Here is a 21,852-nt window from a genome sequence, read left to right as displayed (position 1 = left end):
TTCCGCGGGGCCCGACCAGCAGCTTCTACTTTATTGCTATCTGACATTAAACATAGTTAAACCTGCACCAGCCACCCATTGGCCGCCTTACTCACGTGGGCGCTACAGCAGGGGGAGGGGTGGGGACAACCGAACCCCCCCACCCACATTCCACCCACTAACTCCAACTTCTCCCTTCCCCAATCCTGGGGGGGGGGAAGAGAAGGGCAGAAGCAGATATATTCGTTAGTTCTCGGTTTTTTTGTTTTGTGTTGTTGTTGTTGTTTTTTTTTTTTTTTAATCACATAAAACCTTAACGCCCGACACGGGGCGAAACCCAAAATGCTACACCAAAAATATCCGTACATACACACCTCTGCACCCTGCAACCCCCCCCCCACCGTGTATTATCTTATCACCAACAGCTGGCCGAGTACAACCCGTCCCTCTTTAATTAGCTCCTTTATTAACTAAAACCGTTGTAATTTACAATATCTCCCCAATAAATTACTATTAGATATTGTGTCATATAAAGTTTACTGGCTGTTTAAGGAGACGGATGAGCCCTTTGGCTCTGGGTTTATTTACAGTAGAGGCGAAGTGGGGGTGAAAACAGGTTTCCCTGCGGTTATCTCAGCCCTGCTGTGCTGCTGCCTTCTCTCCGTTGCGCTTTTCTTTCTAGGATATGAAGAGCTGTTTGGGGTTCTCTCACACAAGAAAGGTTTAGGGGTGATTGATAATGCCATCTCTTCTGTAACCCTAAGCCCAGCCTGGGGCCACCTTAGCTTCCACTCACAGGAAGAAGAAGAAAGCAACGACAGAGAGAAGAACAAACGAAAGTGTTGAGCTCAGTATGAACCCATTTGCCTGATCTGGAAAATCTGAGGGAGTGACTTGAACTACTTTTTGGGTGTGACTTCTAGGGACTGAGGAGCTTCTAGAAGTCTCCTGGTCTTTGTGACAGAATGGCTGTCCTCACTCAGCAGAAACTGGATGGCTTGAAAGATTGCATATTCCTACAGCAAAGGAGATCACCCTACAATCTGCAGGCTGGCTTCTGGAGCCATTCTGGAGCAGTGCAGAGGCCAGGTTGCCTTCTGAGGTGGGACAAGAGTGAGGGAAAATCGCAGAGAAGTGTCCTGTTGGAGATTCAAAACTCTGTTTATGGAAGGCTAGTGCTGGTTGATGACAATGACCATCCGCAATTCCACATTGGTATTTCAACTGGGGCACCAAACAGCTCATCAAGAGGGAAAAAAGTTCAAATCAAATGCATTTGATTAGAGTTATAGCATCGAAACTCCCATCTCTGATTATTTTGAGCTTCAGTTGTTAAAAACATCAGGACGATGTTTTTCAGAGAATTGGACACACACACACACACACACACACACAGAGAGAGAGAGAGAGAGAGAGAGAGAGAGAGATGGAGGAGAGAGGACGAGAGAGAGAGAGAGAGAGAGAGAGAGAGAGAGAGAGAGAGAGATGAGAGGAGAGAATATGAAGGAATGTAGATGAAAGTGAAATATCTGGGAATTAGCCAAGCTACAAAACGCTAGACCGAATTGCAGATGAGTTTCATCTCCCTCTTTTCTTTCTCCCACCCCTCTCTTCTGGCAGGACGCGGCAGAAAGAAACGAAGATTCTTCGACTTCCACTGTTCCCGGAGCGATTTCATATCCCAAACCATAGCTGCACACCTCGACAGAAATGTGTCCCCCGCGGGCGCCTCCCTGCCCCGCGCAGCTAGGAGCCCCGCAGCTTGGCGCCCACCACTCGCCCCGCTTGGCCGGTTTTCCTGGCCGCCCTGCTTGGCCCCACCCGTCCACAGGAGCCCGCCCAGCGCCCTGGCCCACAAGCTGGAAGCACCGAGGTCCAGTGGGTGGGATGCCAGTCTCTGCAGTCAACCTTCACTCAGAACCAGAAAGAGACCCGGGTTGCTGCAGTGGTCTTTTGTTGTGCGTTAATTGATTAAGGGGCCCGTAAGGCTGCAAAAGAGTGTCTATCCCTTAGCCATAGCTCTAGTGTCACAACATCCCGAATTTCATTTATTTCTCCGTTTTCAAGATTCATTGCGCATGCTATGAACATCTAATTTTAAAAAATTATCTGAGGGTCATTTTGGTTCTAAAGATAAAGGGTATGTGATTCAATATTGCGGATTTCAATTAGAACACCGCGTTTGTGGCAGCGTGGTCTCCGCCCCGGTTCTCTCCAGGCCTCGGCTCTCTGCCGCTATTGTGGCAGTGAGGGATGCGGAGCTGGCTTTGCCCACTAGCATTTGTGGGGTGGAGTCGTCTCCCTATTCTAGTTTCCCTTCGGACAAAGCTCCATCTCCATGAAAAGGGACCTCAGGAGGAAGTTCTTAGCTTCTCCCCATCTTTCCACAGATTTAAAAAAAAGAAAGAAAGAAAGAAAAGAAAAAGAAAAGAAAAAATCTCAGGCTAGGAGCTTTTCTCGCTGTCCTCCTGGGTCACACTGCAGAGCACTTCAGCGCTGGCCACAGGGCGGCAGATGCAGCGCCAGTGAAAATAAGAATGGGATGAGAGGGGTTCCTTCTTCAGAGACCCATTTCTCCCAGCATGATTCGACCCTGACAAAACCTTTTCCTCCGTTTCAGACTTGGCACAGGCCCATGCACAAAAACCCTATTCCCTTGGGACCAACACATGCTAATTTATATCAGATTGACGACTGTCCTCAACAAAATTCCTGTTCCAGAATTCTACTCTCCACGGACTCCGTAAATTTAGGGGTTTTTCCGGGCCCGCTGAGGGACCCTGGCGATCCAAGCGGTCCGGTTTCACTAAGCATCACGATAGCTCTGTACGTCTCCAGGTGACCTGGCAGCACGCGCAGCTTAGACGCCCAATTCTGAACCGGGGGTCGGACCAAAAACACTACGGATCTCCAGGCCCGGCGGGAGGGTAGGGTTGCAAAGCTTCAACTCTAAATCCAAGCTCATCAAGAGCTGTTCCCCAGGAGCCCCACTGATGCCAAGTGAGTGGGGTTATGGCCATTCCAAGGCTTTTGGTAGCTGGTAGTTGCTTTTAGTCTGGTTTTAATCCGCCCTCACTGTGCTGCCCACGCACGAAATCATCACCATAAGTCAACAGCGGAACCACTGATGCTTTCCAAACTCTTTCCATGCCTTCATCAACATCACAGGGCTCAAAGGGGTGGCATGTCTCTGCTAGGCCACTAGCTTCCATCAAAGCTGGCCAGACTCAACCCCCCCCCCCCCCACTCTGTCACCATCTCAGGGGTTAACTAAAACTGAAGATAAAGATATAGCCCAAGGTTTCCCCTGAAGACCCGGAAAGAGCAGCTAGTCTCTTTCAGGTTCATTTACCATCAGGATGACCCTCTACCTCCTCATACCTTCTCTGGGCCTCCCTCCCACCTACATTTACTGGCCTCTGCCTCTTCTACTGTGGGAAGGAAGAAGTTAATTATAAAATCTCCTCAGACTCTAGTGGCACAGGCAAGTGATTGTGATGAGGCTTGAAGTTGAGCTCTTCTGCTAATCCTAAACTGAGATTATTTGGTTGGATTTTGCGCTTTCCTTTTGGTGAGCTGAGGCCGCGGAAACCGGTTCAAGGTCACTTGCCTAGTTTGAAGAAAGGGGCTGACAGCATATGCAAATGAGGCAGGGCCCTGCCCCTGTAGGGATGTAAGTACAAGCTCTGCTAAAGAAGAAGAAAAATGATGGCTTGGAAGGGCTCTCTTCACTCCCTGCCCCCGCATCTCATCCCTTTGGGACTATTCAGGCTTGGGATGGGACCTTTTTCACATTCAGATAAGACTATGGGATAGGGTAGAGGGAGGGACCTCCCTCTCTCTTAATTGGACTCTTCACTGGTTCCCTCTAGGGGATGGAGTCCATCTGGCCTCCATCATTCCTGCAAGTACCCTAAACCAAAGCATCAAATTGGGGAGATTCGCCTGCTTGGTACTGTTTTGCTTTCTAGGGATTCTTGCGGCTTGGACTAACCACTGGAAGCTCGTGTAGAGCAGGCGTTCAAGCTCAGGCCTCCTCTGGGTTCCCTCCCATCCAAACTTCCCAGCTCCAGCTCGCTTTTTCGCCTTTTCATTCAGAAAACCGGGAGGTTGAGAGCCCTGGTAGTGAACGTTTGGAGGACTCCCCCAGCATGAGCCCCTCTATGAGAGACCAGCTCATCCTGATTTGCTCAGAGCCTTTCCTCTAGTGCTAACAGGTCAAATAGACTGTCGGACCTCTGACATTTTCTCCCTCCACCAGCAGAGGATCTCCTCGCCTAGTGAATACTGAGTGTCAGAAAAGGTGTGGGGACCGAGTTAAAAAAAAAATCAAAGCAAAAAACAAGCCTATAAATGCCCACACCCATTGCTGCTGTAGCCAGGGGGAGAGCCCCGGGCCTGGTCGCATGCACCTCAACGCTGGGCTAGGGAGGCAGCAAGAGAATTACTCCTTGTTCCATCATTCCTCAGCCTGGCCCTTTGTCCGTGATAGTGCCCACTGGCTAGGCCCCAGCCCTGGAGAGGGCCTATATGGACAGAGATATGCTTAGGTTCTGCCAGATGCAGCTACTCAGCTGTTTCCAAAAAACTCAGCTTCTATGCACCTAGAGAGTGTATGCTTCAGGTTGGAGCAGTAAGCTCCGGAGATTGTTGGGGTGAGAGAATGTTGTTACCACCCCCAAACACAAATACTGGCTGGGCTGGGAGCGCAGAGGTCCACTTACCTTTGGAGACAGAGGAGACTCTGAAGGGCGAGGGGTAGGGGGTTATCAGCCTTTAGAAACCTTCTGGAACCCCACCCCCCACCCACCGCGGCCCACGGGCTCCGCCAAGGTATCTGAGGGGCGGGGCACCAGAGGCGGAGGGAGCAGTCAGCAGCAGGCGACCAGGAGCTGAGTTACCAGAGCCTCTCAGGAGAGGCCGCCTTTTATTGGGCGTTATTAGCGCCCCTGTCTAGACTGGAGACGACACCTCCTCCGTGTGTAAACAGGGGCGGAGGGCTCCGGCTGGAAAAAGGGATGGCGCGTCTAGGGGAATAGCGGGCCCTCCCTTTTCTCTGGCCACCGGAAGGATCAAGGCCTTCTCCACCACCCCTCCCACCCGTGATTCTGTGATGTCAAGGTCAGAAAGACCTAGTCACGGTCAAGGCTAAAAGAGGAAGAGTCTGGTTGGTTGTGAAAAAGCTCTGGTCCCCTCCTCCTCCTCCAGAGCCCCTCGTTCCTCAGGGCCCTCAACTCTCCACCACCCGCACATCTGATAGATACACATTTGCTCTTGGAATTTTCTTGAAGGTGGGCTGTGTACCATGCCAGGACTCAGGCAGGTTCTGGGTGGGAGAATTCTCATTTGAACACGATGGGTGCTCAGAGGGGGGCTGCTACAGGAGCCCTCCACTCCAGCAAGAGGGCCTTTTACAGAGATGACAGTGCCAGGCATCTACGTGGGTTGTTACCCACTGCTTCGTCCCAGTTGCTGACTTAGACGCCCGTGGATTAAACTCAGGAGAAGATGGTCTTCCGAGCAGTCATGGACATATCTGCATGGCCTTTTCAGGTGGGTTCCTGACTCTGAGACTTTTGCCAGGAAGACCCATCCTTCTAGCACTAGACGTGAATATTGTCGGCAGGGAAGAGCTTTCTCCCCTAACACCAAAAGACCATCCCAAGTCCGATCTGTTATCTTGGCAAAGTGACCTTTAAGGAGAGTACTATGAAACCACAGTGGTCCTAGGCACTTCAGCCTTTGGCCTTGGGACTTGGAGGAGAAGCTGTGGATTCCGTGGAATTATGAGAACTGGACCTCTGTTACCAAGGAGGAGGCGTCTGTGTTCACAGGCCCTTTGCTGCCATACCGAGGTGCCCTTATGTTTGGTTTGCTTACAAAAAACCTTACTCCAAACAATTCTTAGGAGACTGTTCTTGAAGAGGAAGCTTTTCTTTGATGGATGTAAATAAAGACAAAATTCCTCTACAGCTTGAGATGAGTGTGCTGACAACACTCACACACGTGCAAGCAGGAGAAGGTCTCCACTGCTCAAAGGCACCGGCGCGCCTGTGCATCCCCAGTTACCATGATGTGATGCTGTTATCTCAGGAAAGAAAGGAAGAGGAGCCAGTTCAAGCCAGGGAAGAATACATTTCCCCACCTTTGCCTCCCTAGAGTCCAAGGTCACACAGCCTTTATACCAGTATTATTCACTCTGATTAGAGGTGCATCTCCAAAATTGACCCAGGTATAATCATCCTCAAAACTCAAGCTGATATATTCGTTTGAGTGCTTGAAAATACAAAGAACCCCTGAACACTCTGGGACACAGGGAATGCCTGCAAACCTTGCTTGCCTTCCCAGTGCTCAGGAGCCCACACAAAGCTTCTCCTCTTCATCACCTGCTGGGAGCTTAGGAGGGTTTCCTTCATCATAGGAATATCTTATTTTCCTGCATGAAAGGGTCATCTGGTTATGTTACCTAGGTGGACCCTGAACTCCAAGGCTCAATCAATCCTCCTACCTCAACCCCAGGGTAGACTTCAGGTGTGCCACCCTCACCAGCTAAGACTTGACCCTTCGATTAAATGTAGGTTTGTGTGCAGAAGTGAAGCTATCTTGGAGAACTACTAAAATTGTCTTTCATTTGTCTACAAAGTGTTAACAAGTATCAGGATGTCTAAGAGAGCTGCCAGCCCATAAAGAAGAGCCTAAGTTTCTTCTCCAGGTGGCTTCCTTTGTCTAAATAACTCTTTTTGTTCTTAGGGAGAGGTGGTCTAGGGGCTTTTGAAGAGAGATTCAGGTTGGTTGGTGGGGAGAAGAAGGGAAATAAGAATTAACAAGTGACTCTTTCTTGTCCATGGGAGATATTCCACTTTATTCTTCCCTTTCAAATCTCCACTTGCGGAGTGTGGGTTGTCCTATAGTCGCACAGAGTTGGTGTGGTAGAATAGGGACTGGCAGTCACTTTCAGTAGCATAGACTCCAGGGAAGGTGAATTCTTCACAGGTCGTTGTCTCTCAGACTCCAGTGTGGTTTGTGTGTGTGTGTGTGTGTGTGTGTGTGTGTGTGTGTGGTGTGTGAGCACGCATGAGAGTGTTCCCCCCAAAAAACATTTATTTACATTAAAATTTAAAAGCTTCAGTTTCACCAGGCAAAGGGATCTAGATGGACTCTAATTTCCAACATAATGCCTCCAGTCTTTCTGTGTCTCAGGAGATAAAAATATTATATATAAATAAAAATTGTTGCAGTAAAGATTTAATCTGAGATAACATTGTTTTAGGCTATATTGCTTTTTAAAAGTCTCTTAACCTGACAACTTAATGATCTCATTAACTGCACCAGATAGGAAGATAGGCACAGACACGACAAGGAAACAAATTAGTGGCAGCATTTACACAGGCTCCAGACCTCCTGGAAGATGGGTTCTCAGGAATTCTAGAGACTAAAAATGGAGCTGGCCTGACAAACCAAAGGACCAAGGATCCTGGCATTCAGACTTCTCAGTTTAGGTCCATGGAACAAAGAAAGGAGTACAGCCGAGAACTGAACTCCAACCAACCACTCCACAGTCACTACCAGGTCTCCAGTAATTCTTCTGCCTTCTGAACACTCTAGAAACAGACCCCCCATTATTAGAGAGCAAATCCAGGGCCTCAAGCATGCTGGATAAGAGCTCTACCACCAAGCTAACTACAAACTATTCACCAATGAACTTTCCCATTTACCTGCTTTCAGACGTTTTTAGTGGCAGGTCATGTCTTTCCCACTCCTAATATAAGGCTGGGTAATAAGATGTGATGTTCTCATATCTAAACAGAATAGAAAAAAAATAAATGGCTCCAAAACTTCCCTGGAGAGAAATCCAGGTTAGGGATCTACTGTTGCGCTGTCTGTATTCTTCTCTGTCCCTGAAAGACTGGGTTGGGTCATTATAGTCCGCTCTGAAGAGTCAGGAAACAAAGGTTTCAGAGGAACCCGAGCAATAAAATCAAGGCCAAAAACAAAAGGATATTTTATTTTAAAAACAAGTTTTTGGAGTTTTTCTTCTTGCATTCAATTACATTGCCAGACATCACAATACTATATACAGATACACAACATTTAAAAAAAAAAGAGCCTATTTCGTATGGGCATTTCAAAAGAACACTGTTTTGTAATGAGCCAGTCGAAAGGGAGGAGGTGAGGGGGCCCCACAGCACCAAGTTGGCCTTTGAGTAGGGAGAAATTAGGCAGCATCTACATTTATTCCAGAGCCAGTGATTTCAACCTCCTCAGTCAACTCCTCAAGCTACCCTTGGGAAATCAGTGAAAATGAAAGTATGGTGGTCTCTCCAATATAGATATTCTTCTACTGCTTATGTGAAGACAGGACTGAGGACCTTCTAAGGGACTCATCCTTCAGCTCTTTTCAAGTTTAATAAGTTCTGATTTTAAGCCCTGGCCTAGCTCCCAACTTTACCATGAGAGAGAAAGAGAGATAGCAGATGCACTTAGTATTGGTAGCTGGAGATTTTTTGTCCTCCTTAGGTTTCCAAAGGACTGAGAGTGCAAGGCAGAGGAGGCAGTGGGGTCAAAGGCACCTCCTGGGAAATCATTTCTGGGTCAGGATATGGCCAGGGGCTGCACCAAGTCCAGCTTATGTTGAGACCGATGGAAACAAAAAAGAAAAGCTACAAGCTCCCAGCTTCGTCTCAATTCCAGTCACGCTGCTAGGCCCTAAGATTATAATCAATATTAAGACGACTTTTAAAAGATGCACAGAAAAAAAAATCCTAAGTGGGAAAACTTTGCCTATAGAAGTGCGGGAAGCGATAGTAAATGGAGGAACAGGAAGAAAGCAGACTTCTCATCCAGCCCCCCCCCCCCACCCCCCCGCAGCCATGTGCCTGAAGGAGGTTCTTCCACAAGCCGAGGCTCAGGAAAAGGCCAAGAACTGAGTCTTTTGGAATCCCCCAGCCCTGCTTTGATAGGAATGACTGGGATCTCCTGGCCACTCAGCTTTCTAGTGGGACAAACCATGAAAGCCAGGGGTGTAGAGGCAGAAGGTCTTCCTCCCGCCACCCATCCAACCCATCCGAACCCACCTCTACAGTTGCAGATGCCTGAGGGGATTACAGTTTGAGGGGGTTGAGGTTAGGGGGGTAGGATGGGAGTAGGGTAAGGCAGAGCGCGGCGCGCTATTTTTTCTTTCTCGGTAAGATTAAATAGTGGTCTGCACCGAGTGCTGCAGCGTCCTTGGGTGGATTCTTTTATGGTACAAAGAGGCGACATAAATAGACGGACGGGCTGGTGACGGTCAGGTGGAGTGGAGATGAGGCGCTTTAGATTGCTGACCACCTTCTTCTCCTTCACCCGCCGGTTCTGGAACCAGATGGTGACCTGGCGCTCCGAGAGGTTCGTGGTGGCTGAGATGCGCCGGCGCTTCTCTTTGGTGATGACATTGCTGGCTGCGTACTCCTTTTCTAGCTCCTTCAAGCTGCACCTTGGTGTAGGGCACGCGTTTTCTTGCGCCCGCGCCGTAGCTGCTTACTTCAGCTGTAGGGAACCACATCTAGGCGGGTGGGAAGAGAGAAGCAGGCAGTGAGGTGGGTGGCCAGGGATCACCGGGGATGCTAGGGGGCAAACTGGGACGCCAGATTGTACTGTGTGGTGAGGCCTCCCTAATCTTAAGTACCTCCGTTGTTAGTAAGGCCACGAAGTAAATGAAGCCACTGGGTACAAAGCCTCCTTTTATATACAAACTTTAAGAGAAGGGGGTTTTAAACCTCAGTAATCAAGGGTAATATTTTAAGACACTGAAAAAGAAAAAAGAGTTCTTTGGACAGGAGAGGGAGGGGGCAGTGGAGCGGGGAGTGGGTTAAATGGAGGCGGGAGGAGGCGGAAATTTTTAATAAAAAAAGAAAATCAAAACAATGAAAAAAAAGTCACGATAAATGTCACTAAAAGTAACCTGAAGATCTGTATTTACTGATTTTTCCTATTGCCTCAGTCTCCCACCATGGCTCTGCACACCACCTTTATTGGAAGCCTGGACCCTTCCTTAGATGGTAACTCCAAGTCCTCCTCTGGTCATGCTTAGTGGGAGTGTTTAGTGTTCAGAAAATTCCCTTCATCCAGTTAGCACAACAAGTCCCCTACACCCCTGTATTCCCTCTTGTCAGGGAGGGACTTAGGTTGTTTTGGTGTTTTGAGGAGAGCATGCAGGCAGGGTCAGCACAGGGGACAGACCATTGAGTGGGCCCTTAGGCTGAGGGGTTAAAACAGAACTAACCTAGCCTTGCACTATGGACCTGACTCACCAATGTCGAGAAGAATCTATCAGATGATTCCAGAACTGCTTGGGATCAAGTCATTTGGAAATGTGGGACCAGTGTTGTGAACCAAGGAAGGAGGTCCTGCCTCGATGCAGGGAATCAGATCTCCCAAAAGAAGAGGTCAATACCCAAATCTCACCAAAAAGAACAAATTCGGTTCCAACCTTCCTCTTTCTGTTCTTCCAAGACTGAAAGAAATCTACACCCTGGTACCCTAAGCTTGTTTAGTTTCTTCAGGCTTGGAGCATCCACAGGAATTCAAAATAGTGTGTCACTCTCCAGCCGGGCTCTTGCAGTGAGAGGGAGATTCTGTGAATAGTTCAGCCCCCCATCGTTTTCCTTGTCATTGTTGGACTTCAGGTGACACTGATGACTGAGTATCTGGGGTTTCTCCTTCATTCTATGGATCTTTGGAATTGTTAGACAGAGGAAACATTCCAAGGCAGAGAGCTGAGAGCTGAGCATCCCACTTGCTGTCTAAGCAGCTCCCTACACTTCCTGTCATTCCTAGATCTCTCCTCTCTCTCTCTCCTCTCTCTCTCTCTCTCTCTCTCTCTGTCTCTTTCTTCTCTTTCTCTCTCTGAGACTCATGGACCACTATACAGAAAGGGGAAGTAGGGGGTTATAATGAATGCAGAGAGAAATAAAGAGTCCAGGAAGAAAATGGGAAAGGGGTTCCAAATGGTCTGCTCAGGTTATTTTCATGGTGATAATTTCTCATAAAAATTATCTATTCAACTTATCAAATGTTTCTCTGCCACTGTGCAAGCCAATATTTCTTTAATATGAAAAAAGCAACTTCAGTTTAGCAGTATGATCTGTTAAAAGGGATTTAAAATTTAAAGGATGCATCTTCAATTGTTTACCCTTACAGATGAAATCATGGTTTGAAAAACTGATGATTCTGGGATAAGAATAAAAGTGAAGAGGATTGAGTAGTGGTAAACATAAAGGTTTTCCCCCTCAGAACATTTCTTAGTTGTATTTGTTAAACACATTTTGCAAGATCAGAAATCAGAGGCTAAGAGCAGAGAAAATGACTTAAATGACAGAACTAGATCTAGGCTCTTCTGACTCTTCACATAAAGCCACAGTAAGAGTTCACATAGAAATAGAAACATGGTAGATCCCGTTTGTTGAGGGAAAAGTAAAATACAGGTGGGATTTTGTTCTCAACAGAACCAGTTCATTGTCCTGATTTTTGAAACTTTACTTTCTGTAGCTCCCTAACATCAACTCTCAATTTCTAATGAAGTTTAATCAACACAACCCTAAAAATCTGATTAAAAGGTAGATAACTGCCTCTAAATTTTATTATTATTATTATCATCATCATCATCATTATCCATTATAGTTTCTCTATTGGATTGAAAGATTGACTTCACCAAGTTTTCATGAGTCAGACAGAGCAGCAGGGTGGCTTTGCCCCTGGGGAAACAGCTCCTGCCTTTTTTCCTCCAAGGAGCATCTTTCATTGTCTGCTATTTTGGCTAGACAGGAAGTGGGCTCTACAGATGTGAGAGCATCTGGTAGCTTAGACTTGGAGTTGTGTCTACATTGTGTAGAATGAGAACTTGGCTATTAGTCGTCCAATGTCCCTGCCCTAGTGTTCTTCCAGATCACCTTCACCAAACAATTTGTACCTCGGAATCTAATCAGCATCTATGAAGAGCAAATAAGAACAATGTTATGTCATTGCTTTGTTTCGGGGCTGAGAGGCTCCTATGTAGGGATCCCCAAGCTGCCCCTCAGAACGTTTTTTGGAATTTGAAGACTATGCTGCTCAGCTGGTGGTTCTTTTCAATCCAAATTCAAAGACTTTGTCAGTACAGATTTTTAGTATGGGCTTCAAAAACCCACTGTTTCTTTTCTTTTTGCTCTATCTATCTATCTATCTATCTCAGAACTGGCCTCTCTTATTTTCTTTCTTCTAGTCTCTCCTGGAATTTCTGCCTTTTATGAAAAAAGAAAAGTGATTACATTCACCACAGTGTGTGTGTGCGCGTGCGTGCGTGCATGCATACAGCAGAAGAGTAAAGCAGGGGTCTATATAATTGGGAAAAAGAAGCCACAACTCCTGACAGCTCTAATTATCCAGATCTTTTTGAACAGTTGCCTCCATCTCCCACACCAGCCTAGACTACCATAGGTAGGTTTCTCAGAGCCAGAGGCAGTGAGGAGAGACAGTGTGTTTACGGCTAGATGTTGCGGAATGAACCACATTGCATAGACAGAGTTATCTGAAGATCTCCATACTTCTAAAAGACTTGTGTGGGTAGAAAGATGGAGGGTGTCTGAAGATAATTTCCTTTTATCTGCCTCTCTCCTGGACCTCTCCAAGCCCTGAGATACACCAGCCAGCATCCATTTATACATGGGAGTGTGAGCTCAGAGCAGTGGAGAACATACTAAGTTTTATCCATTCTCTGTTGTAATTTGCAAGTGCATTAAATCTCAATTGGGCTGTATGTTTTTATTTCAAAGATATCTTTCTTTAGGAGGCGTGATACAAAAAGTGTTTATTTTTAGCAGAGCCTTTTTTGTGTTGTTCTTGTTTCTGGGAATCTTTAAGATGTTTATTTGCCCCAAGATAATTCTGAGTTTCCCTCCAATGCTTAACCCGCCACACAACCCACAAAAGCCACAGCAGCTCCCTCTGCTACCTCTTCACTGTGAAGATGTTGCTTTTTGCTCTATCTACAGTAAGCAGAGTAGGCACCCGTTCTCAGGCACCAACCCTGGCATGGCTCATCAGTTCCTGCGAACTCTCACCCAAGAAGCCCTTGGGTTTCATGAGCTACAGGAAATGAAGGGAAGCCTATCTTCTACTACATATGAAGATCTTATATAAATGTATCAGTCTGTGGTTCACAGTAATTAATAAGATTGTGTTGCATAAAAATCTTATAGCTAATGCAGAGAAGATAGTGTGTGAGACCATTCTACCACAACCATCATCATCAATTCTGGCAGTCAGAAATGGGATGCCTTGTGTTGGTCTAGCTCTGGCATTGACTTGTGTTATATTAAGTGACCTATACTATTATCAGAATGTTTTTGCTATATTCTGTAGCATCATTCAGTTATTCTTCTCCATACACTTCTCCACCCAATCCCGGATGTAGAGGAATTTCACAGCCACCCAAGAGCTCTTTGGGCTGATCCAATGAAAAATCCCTAGGCCTAGCATGTAAGACTATGGGCACCTTTGGCTCCTTCTGGGCACAGTGGGGAGACAGCTTCCGCTTCCTAGATTCCCAAGGATCTCTAGAGTGTCAGAAGAGAGGACTCGCTCTGAGCTTTACCAGGGAGGGCAGATCCAAAGGGCTGTCTTCTTTAGACCCCTTCCGCCCTCCAACCCCTTATTTCTTCCAGATCAGAGTGGAGCCCAAAGCTCCTGATGCTGTTTGAGAGACCCAGGCTGTCTTTCTCCTCTGGGGAATGAGGGGGAGTTACGGAATCTCTTTCTTACAGAGACAACCTTAATCAGAGAAACAGTACATAAGAGATCCCTTCTTGCATACACAGCCAGACAAGAGCCAGGCATCTCCAGCCAGCGGCCTGGACCCCAAGGACCACAGCCCAGGCCTCTCCACCTCTCATCTTAAGTTCAAAGGGAATCTAAGAATCTCTGTCGGAATATCAGTAACTTACTCTTCATTTGGAGGACCTGGCAGTGGATTCACAGGATTTAACTGTCTACAAGAGCCTCAAAGAAAATTTGCATCTCAGGAGAGGACGCAACTCTTTACACTCCCTGGACGGAGATTTTAGCTCTACTGCTCTTAAAGAACACCCATGATCAAGTTTAAAAAGAAAGAAAGACATTGTACATTTCTATAAGCTCTGGCGAATTAGAGTGCCATTTTAACACTATAGTATTCTGGCGCCTGACAGATTCTGAAATTCGGCAAGGTAAAAGGCATCTTAGTCTCCTCAACCCCCAATTATGTCACCGGTTGAGGTTTTTGTTCTAGGTTCCATGGCAAGAGAGGCCCAACCCCAACCCATTCCTGGCTGCAAGCGGGTTTAGGGGCCAGGATCCTTGCGTGATGAGCTGGAGCGGGCAGTGGGGCGAGGAGGTGACTAGCTCCCGACGGGAGCCTAGCCGGCGCTTCGGGCGCCTCTGATGCTTCACTCTCGACACGGCAGCTCCGGGAACGTGGCGGAGCAGATTTCTTCCCCAGCGCATTCCTCAGCACAGCTCGCCTGGCCGGCTCCTTCGACAGCCCAGCCGAGCCGGCGCGCCGGGGCCAGACGGCGGGGGTGGCTGGGGTGCGCGGAAGCCGCGGGGCAAGCAGGGCGGGGAGGGGTCCCTGGTGGCGGCGGCGCCGCTCAGGTCCCTTCCTTACCTGGGAAGGGAGACTTCCAGAGGTGGGCGGACTGTGACTGCTCTTTGGAGCAGTACACCTGACTGTCCCAGCCATTGGAAAGAGCCCAGTGCTGGTAGCCTTCGACAGGGATGAGCGCGTCGTGACGCGGCTCCGGGTGCCCGCTGATCCCGGGCACCACCGACACGTCCAGGTAGCCGGGCATTGCCTGGTAGGAGCTGGCAAAGCTGGGGTAGAAGGCGAACTCCTTGGCCCTGGAGGACAGGTCGTCACCAGGCAGGGAGCCCGACGGCTCCGGGTATTTGTCACCCGGGTGGTAGGCGCAAGGCTTCTGCTGCAGGTTCACGTTGTGCGACAGGCGGCAGCCGTAGTAGCTGCCGCCGAATGGGTAACCATTAACCCAAGGTGGCGCGTGGACGAGGTAGGGGGCGCCGGCGGCGGGGGCGCATTGGCGCGCTGCCTCCGGGGCTGGAATGTCCGTGTAGACGGCGCCTTGAGGGGCGCCCAGAGGAGCCGGCGGGCGGCCCAACACGGGGTGCGGGAGCAGGTCGCGGCAGTGGCTGGCTGGACAGCTGCCGCCCAGCCCGTCCATGCTCTGGGCTTGCCGGGGCTCGTTCCGCTGCAGCCACCCCCTGCGCCGCCCGCGCCGCCGCCTCCCCCGCCGCCGCCGCTGCCGCTCTCCGAGGGCGCTGTCCTCATAGACGTACATAAGGCTCTCCGGCCAGCGCGGTGCAGGAGCAGCGAAGTCGTCATGACATGATCTGTTCCAGCTTTTTTTAAAAACTCCACTTGCCAGAGGCAGCGAGCTAAGGAGACACCTCGCTCCTTTTTTCCCTCCCTCATCCCTCCTCCCTTCCTTCTCCACCCCTCCCCTCCTCCTCCCGGTGCTTCCCCCTCCCTCACCGCATTCCCAATACGCATGCGGAGACACTTCATTAAGAAATCCGCCTGCTCCCGCCCACCTCCTCTTCGAACGCCCCTGGTTCTCACGTGACCGTAGCCGCAGCACGTGACCCTAGGCCTGGGTCTCTTGGGGTTCCCACTCCGGGAGGTGGGGCGGGGCGGAAAGTAAGGAGGACTTTGTTGATTGGCTCTCTGGAGAGGAAAAGGAGAGGGTAGGAAGATTTAAAGGGACGGGGCAACGCCCCCTAAGCGCCTAGTTAGTGGAGGGGGCGGCAGGCAGAGAGGCTGAATTGGCCGACGCAATGGGACCCATAGAGAAGAAGGTTCTGGGCTCCTCCCCCTAGGCTTAGGTGGAGCGCTGGAGAGGCCGACCGGGATTCTCCAGGCAGATGGCTTTGACTACCGAAGTCTCTAAATTGGGGCTTGGAGCTGAGAATGGGTCAAACCTGGAATTTTAATAATAACATAAGCTAGAAACCAGGAAGGCTCCTGCGGTGGCAGGGTGCTCTTCAGCTCCGGATGGCCAAGACCGGTTCAGGCAGCCTTTGACGCTGACAGCAGAGTTTCGGTGTCCGACCTTAACCGCTTTCCCCAAGCTCCAGTTTGTCTGGGAAAAGGTTGCTTTTGGTACCAGACATGGTTGGAAGATTGTGGTTTCCCCCAAAAGCAGACTTTATCCCGGAATCCGGAGTGTAAGTGAGTGGACACTCTCAGCGAGAGGTAGAGGAAGATAAAAAGGGAGGGATATGGAGGGCGGCAGCAGGACAGATTGCTATTTCAGCATGCAAAAGAAATACTGGCGTGTGAAAGTCCTCCCACCCCAATGAAACAGTGAAGTAGATTCTGGCTGAGTAGAGGGAATTTCCAGAGCCGGGTCTCTTTGGGTGAACAAAAGGAAATGTGGAAAGTGGGGAAGACCTGCTGCCCTTTAGACCTCTGGCAGGGTGCAGCTCCTGGGCACCCGAACACAAGCACAAGGCCCCTCCACCCTCAGTGGCTTGGGCTGATGGGGTGGGAACGCTAAGGAGCCTTATTCTCAGTCCACAAACTGCTTTCCCGATCTCTCTTCTCTTGTTCAGGGCTTAGATCTGAAAACTGTCTTCTATTTGAAACAGTTTGTACAGAAGGACAAATAATCACCAAGTTACTTATTTTTCTAACAGCCTTCCCTTGCTTTCTACCACCACTGGTTAGGGAGTCACCCCCTTTGCAGATGGGCATCTCCATTGAATTGTGCCAAGTTCCCTTTCACACATACCCCCTCCCCGAGGGGAAGAGGTAATAAAGAGCGAGAACAGGAAAAAATAATAATAAAAAGAGGGAGTGAGGGGCTGCTGGATCTCCCTCATTCTTGCCTCTGCAGCAAGTTTTAAATCCTGGATGCCGAGTGTGATGTTTACACAGGCTGCCAACAGTGAGCTCCTCCGAGGACAAGCCACTAGACCCCTCAATTGGAGGCAAATGTTGGGGTCTGCCCCAAGACCCCTGGAGGAAGAAGATGGTCTCTGATGGTTGAGAGCTTTGGTGAGTAAGGACAGGAAATGGACTTTTTACCGGTGTGATTCTCATCCAGAAGTGTCTCCTCAGAGTTCAGGCAAGCTGCATGCTGGCTAGCAGCAAAAAGAAAAATACAAAAGAAAGAGACTTGAAATCCAGGCAAGCTGGACTTATCAGTGTTAAGAAAAATGAAGGCTCATCGATGAGAGCTAAGTCGCGGGGTTTCTTAGGAATCCTCTGGGCTGGGAAACTGGCTACCCTGCTACTGGAGTCCAAGGTCAAGATAAAAACCCAGAACAAACAAGGCCTGGCCAAATCTAGAATGGGTCGGGTGAACTTGGCCCCTTGTTTAAGGCTGGCTGAGAGGGGTGGGTGGCTAAGAGGGTTGGGAGTTTTTGTTTTTGTTTTAAGTTGTGGGTAGTAGAGGTTGTTTCTCCTCTGATGAAGCGCTGCACCCACATTGAGAACGGGGAAGTGGGCCAAGCTGTGGGCTAGCTAGATGAAACAAAGGGCCTGGAGAGACCTTTCCATTCCTGGGGATCAGTTCTGGTTCGGGCGCAATACCAGGCAGTTCTGATAACTAAAGACTCTTCCCCCAGCCTTTGGGAGTAGAGGTCAACACCAAGAGAAGGAAGGATCTAGGTGCAGGGAGGTCCCACAATAAATAAAATTAATGGTATGTTCTTTTCCAAGTTTATATAAGGGCATTAACTATCCCTATTGCAATGAGATATAGATTTAATTAACCCGGCAACTTTACAATTCCATTTATTAGGGGCACTATTCTGCCAAAATTTAGCGGAAGAAGATAGAAGGAAAAAACGTTAGGTTCTTGGAGAGTACCAGTTGAAGATGTAGTCCCCCAAAGTCACAGAGGGGAGTGGGAGGCGCGTGTGCGTGTGTGTGTGTGTGTGTGTGTGTGTGTGTGAGCGCGCTCCCCCCCCCCCCCCCGCAGTCTAAGAACATCGAAAGAGGCTGGGAACACTTCACTCTCTTTAGAGAAGATCTTTAGAAGATCTTGGTTTCCCAAAATCTTCGGTGCCTGTTCTCTGGGGCCCACAGGGATCACCGAAGGGAGCAGCACAGACAAGAGCCCATGTGTCCGTGGTGGAAAGTAAAGCCTTGCTGGATAATTAACTTCAAGTGTGGGGTCTGATTTTCCCAACTCCCCTGGAAAAAAAATGTGTATCTCGCTGTGATACAAGTAAAATAAAATTAAACACTCCAGGAAAATATCGCATTACTGGAAAAGTAATTACATCTCATTTTGGAGGTGCTCGGTGACCTGGAAAGCAGGGCTCTGTAACCTCAGGTGGAAAAGCCCACTCCCCACCATTTCTCTTCACTTCAGGAACAGTGTGGTGGGGAGTGGGCCAGGATGAAGCTTAGAGGGAAAATAAAGACAAATGAGAAGGGATGGGGTCTTCTGGGTCTCCTCGAAGCTGCTGATGTGGGAGAAAAGATGGAATCATTTAAGTGTATTGAAGGAAAATCAAAAAGGGCCCTGTGCCTCCCTGGGAACCCCAGCTGACTCTGGGGTGCTTTTTCAAAGCAATGACTGTGTGAGCCATTCTACCCTTAGCATCCTCCAGTGAACAAAGCTTTCAGCTGAATTCACCCATCTTATAAAGGATCTACTTAAAGTGCTTTTTCATTGTGTGTGTGTACAAGCAATACTCGCCTGTGGGTTCAGGGATGTAAGCAGATATGTCTGTGCACTGTTTGCACGCATGCATCTCTGTGGACACAGGCTGAATGTGTTCATGACGACACAAGCTCTTTGTGGAAACCCTCCATCTACAAATAAAGATCTGAGTGTGTCTGCTTATTTGTTTGTATGCGCACTCAGTACACGAACTTGTCCCATTCTACTTACAAAAGCATCACTAAGGAAAATAGTAGGAAAGCAGAGAGCCAGGTAGTCCCTGTCTTTTGGGGGTAGGGTGGTGAGGGATTGGAGATTTGGCCAAAAGACAAAGTTAGAGCAACTCCACAGCCTCTGTAGGGAGCAAGTATTACCGTCCCACAGTCCCACAGTAGAGGCTGAGTGTAAACTGAATTCTAGGTTAGGGATGTGGATGGGAGAAATGAAGTTGATATATCTGTTGTTTGTATTCAATGTTGAGATTTCTTCCTCTGGAAATTAGGCATAGGATGATTTTCTAATTTGCCTCCCTTTTCTGGTTCCTCCATATTGGTAAGGAAGGGGTGTGTTGAAACTCTGGAGCTCCTGCCCCCCCACCTATTTTATGGGAAAAATTCCAGTTTTAAAAAAGGAGGAGGTTGGTTGAAGCTGTGGGAGAACAAAGGGCCTCACCACCATGGGGTCTTGATTCTGGCCCAGACTTGGGACATTATAAGGCTCACATAGTGTGTGTGTGCGCGCGCGCGCGTGCGTATGTGTGTGTGTGGGGGGGGGTGGCGTTTTTCCTGTCCAGGGTCCTGGCTGCAGGATAGAAGAGATTGGATTTGTGGAGGATAGAAAATACAGGGTTTGACTATCTAGGCAAGAAAGGGATGTTTGAGTTAAGGAAAGAACTGGAGCATCTATGAGTGTGTTTGAAAGGGGAGAGCCACACACAGGGAAGAAATTCCTGGTAGACTGCAAAGAGCACTACTGATGGGCAAAGAAAGAAAATGGCTAAACTTGGTGCTCCTGTGCCCTCCTTGTTTCTTTTCTTTTTCCTTCTGGAAGGTCAGAGTAGCTAGATCCTAGGCCAGAATCCCTCTGGAACCTACTCTCCTCTCTCCACCCTCAGAGCCTGGCCTCAGAGACCAGTGGGCCTTTTCTCCTTGCTTGGAAACTCAGCTGCCCTCTTGGCATCTTCTATTTTATTCTTATAACTTTCTTTGGCCCCCAGCTTCAGGGAAGATGGGACCAAGTTTGTTCTTTGTTTAAGAATTTTACACTCTTTGACCCAAACTTGCCTTCATGCAGACCCCTTTCAAATGGCAGAAAGATCTACTTCTCTCTGTCATCTGCCACTAGGCTTAGGCTGTCCCAAACCTCTCTCTCTAATTCAGTGGAGAGCCATGCAGTAAGCCATTCTTTTCCTGAGTTCCCACCTGGCCTGCCCTCAGCTGTAGACTTCACCTGTGGAACCACACCGGGTCAAAGCCCTCAGGTGTCCCCTTCAAGGTGAATCAATGCTCTCTCTCCTTCCTCAGCTTACCAGCCTCCTAACTCCAACAAGTTCCTCATAGAGCTTGTCTCCAAACCACCTCACCTCTTCCCAGCCCTTCCCCAATCCTCACCCCACACACTCCCTTTTCTCTTGGTAACATGTCAAGCTGTCACCTATAAAAAAATTAAAAAGTTCAAAGAATTAATGTGGAGTTAAAAGATTAACAAAGTGTCTCCTCCCACTCTGCCCCAAGCTTCAGGAAAGAACCTTCTATTCCTCTTGCCTCCCTCAACACCTCCCCCCTTTAGAAGCCCTTCAGAAACAGACAAATAAAATCTCTCCTGGTTTTAGGGCCTGTCTGAGAGGGAAGTCCAAGTTCATTTTCAAGTTAGACAAGAGAACTGAGGGGGTTGGGGAAGAGGTGAAGGAGCACTTGCTGGGGGCTGGATTTAGCTTCCTTGCAGAGATCTAACAAAGGCCCCTTTTGGTCAGAAAGCCAACAAACTGAATGCCTGGAAAAGGTATTTACCACTTTCAATCACTTCCTCTATCTTTTAAAGTTTAGATTTGGGGCTACTAAAGGAGAGGCAGACCAGCCACTAGAACAAATATTTCCAGTTACCTAAAAAAAGAAAGAAAGAAATATGAAAAATAATGTTTTTTTCTTAGAGCAGGGAGGAATTATACGCCCCAGTACAAATTCTTCTGGTACAAGGTAGAGTGTTCAACCTGCTTCAAAGAACAGTTAAATACAAAAGGTATGGTGAGGTTCTAAAAGGTCTGGCATGCTGGAGAGAGTATGTATATTTCATTGTGAGGTCCACAGCCCAGCTCTGTCTATACCTTCAGCAGCTGTAGCAAAAAGTACATCCTAATCTGGACATCACTGAGCAGAATGCAAGAGATCAGCCTTCAAAAGATGCCTCATCAAAAGTACAGCACTCTTCTCCATCTAGAAAAGAAGGAGGATAAAGCTCAAGGCTTAGCTGAAGAGTTGGAGGATCCCTTCCTGCTAAAATGACCAACTTTGATTAGGGCCCATAAAGCAAGAAGATAGAAAAGAGGTTGTGTGTCTGGATATTTGGGACAAGATTCCTGCTGGAAATGGCTAAAGGAAAGATACAATGTGAGACATAATTTGGTGACTTTTAGAGACTGGAAGGGGGCACTCTGGTTTCCTTACTACCTTCCTCCCAGGCAAACTGCCTTCTTTAAAGGGAGGCACATTTTTCTTCTGGCTATGTCTGTCCCTGTACTTGTAACAGACCTAACAACAGACTCTGAGAAGTTAGAAAGGAGAATGGTGCCATCCCCAGAGGCTACTGCCCCCACCCCGGCCACTTTCATAGTCAAGAAAAAGCATACCACATGTCTTTAACATGATCTTCCAAGGCAGAGAAACCACCTCAAGATTCTGGAACTTGCTGGCATTCAGAATTTCTAGGGAGCATGCTTGTTGAGTTCTGGGTTTTGGTAGTAGTGTCCATGCTGAGGAATGTGGGCTATAGAAGCTATGCACAACATATGTGTACTATTGTGGAAACATTTGTGGCTCATCATCATCAGGGGTGCAAAAAAGGAACATGGCTAAGACATGGACTTGGGGAAGACCCTGCTCCTCCCAGAGGTAACCATCTCTCCCTCAGCTGAGCCAATAGACAATGTTAAGAAGAGATGAAATTCATAGAGAGAGGTAGTGCTGAGATGTAATTC

At 48.3% G+C, this 21,852-nt stretch overlaps 1 protein-coding gene across 1 annotated transcript; it reads right to left on the bottom strand.

Moving 5' to 3' along the window:
- Positions 1–9,265: 9,265 nt before the first annotated feature.
- On the bottom strand, positions 9,266–15,367 carry Hoxc13 (homeobox C13). The gene is given in 10 exon segments (XM_038344119.1): positions 9,266–9,297; positions 9,300–9,444; positions 9,446–9,503; positions 9,505–9,520; positions 14,636–15,008; positions 15,011–15,055; positions 15,057–15,214; positions 15,217–15,299; positions 15,301–15,343; positions 15,346–15,367. Coding segments are annotated over 10 exon segments (975 nt in total).
- Between the last annotated feature and the right edge of the window lie 6,485 nt (positions 15,368–21,852).

The sequence above is a fragment of the Arvicola amphibius genome, chromosome 9 (genome assembly GCF_903992535.2).
Source record: "Arvicola amphibius chromosome 9, mArvAmp1.2, whole genome shotgun sequence".
Taxonomy (NCBI): Eukaryota; Metazoa; Chordata; class Mammalia; order Rodentia; family Cricetidae; genus Arvicola; species Arvicola amphibius.
Note: the sequence above shows the minus strand (reverse complement) of the source record. Positions and strands in the feature narration are given on the sequence as shown.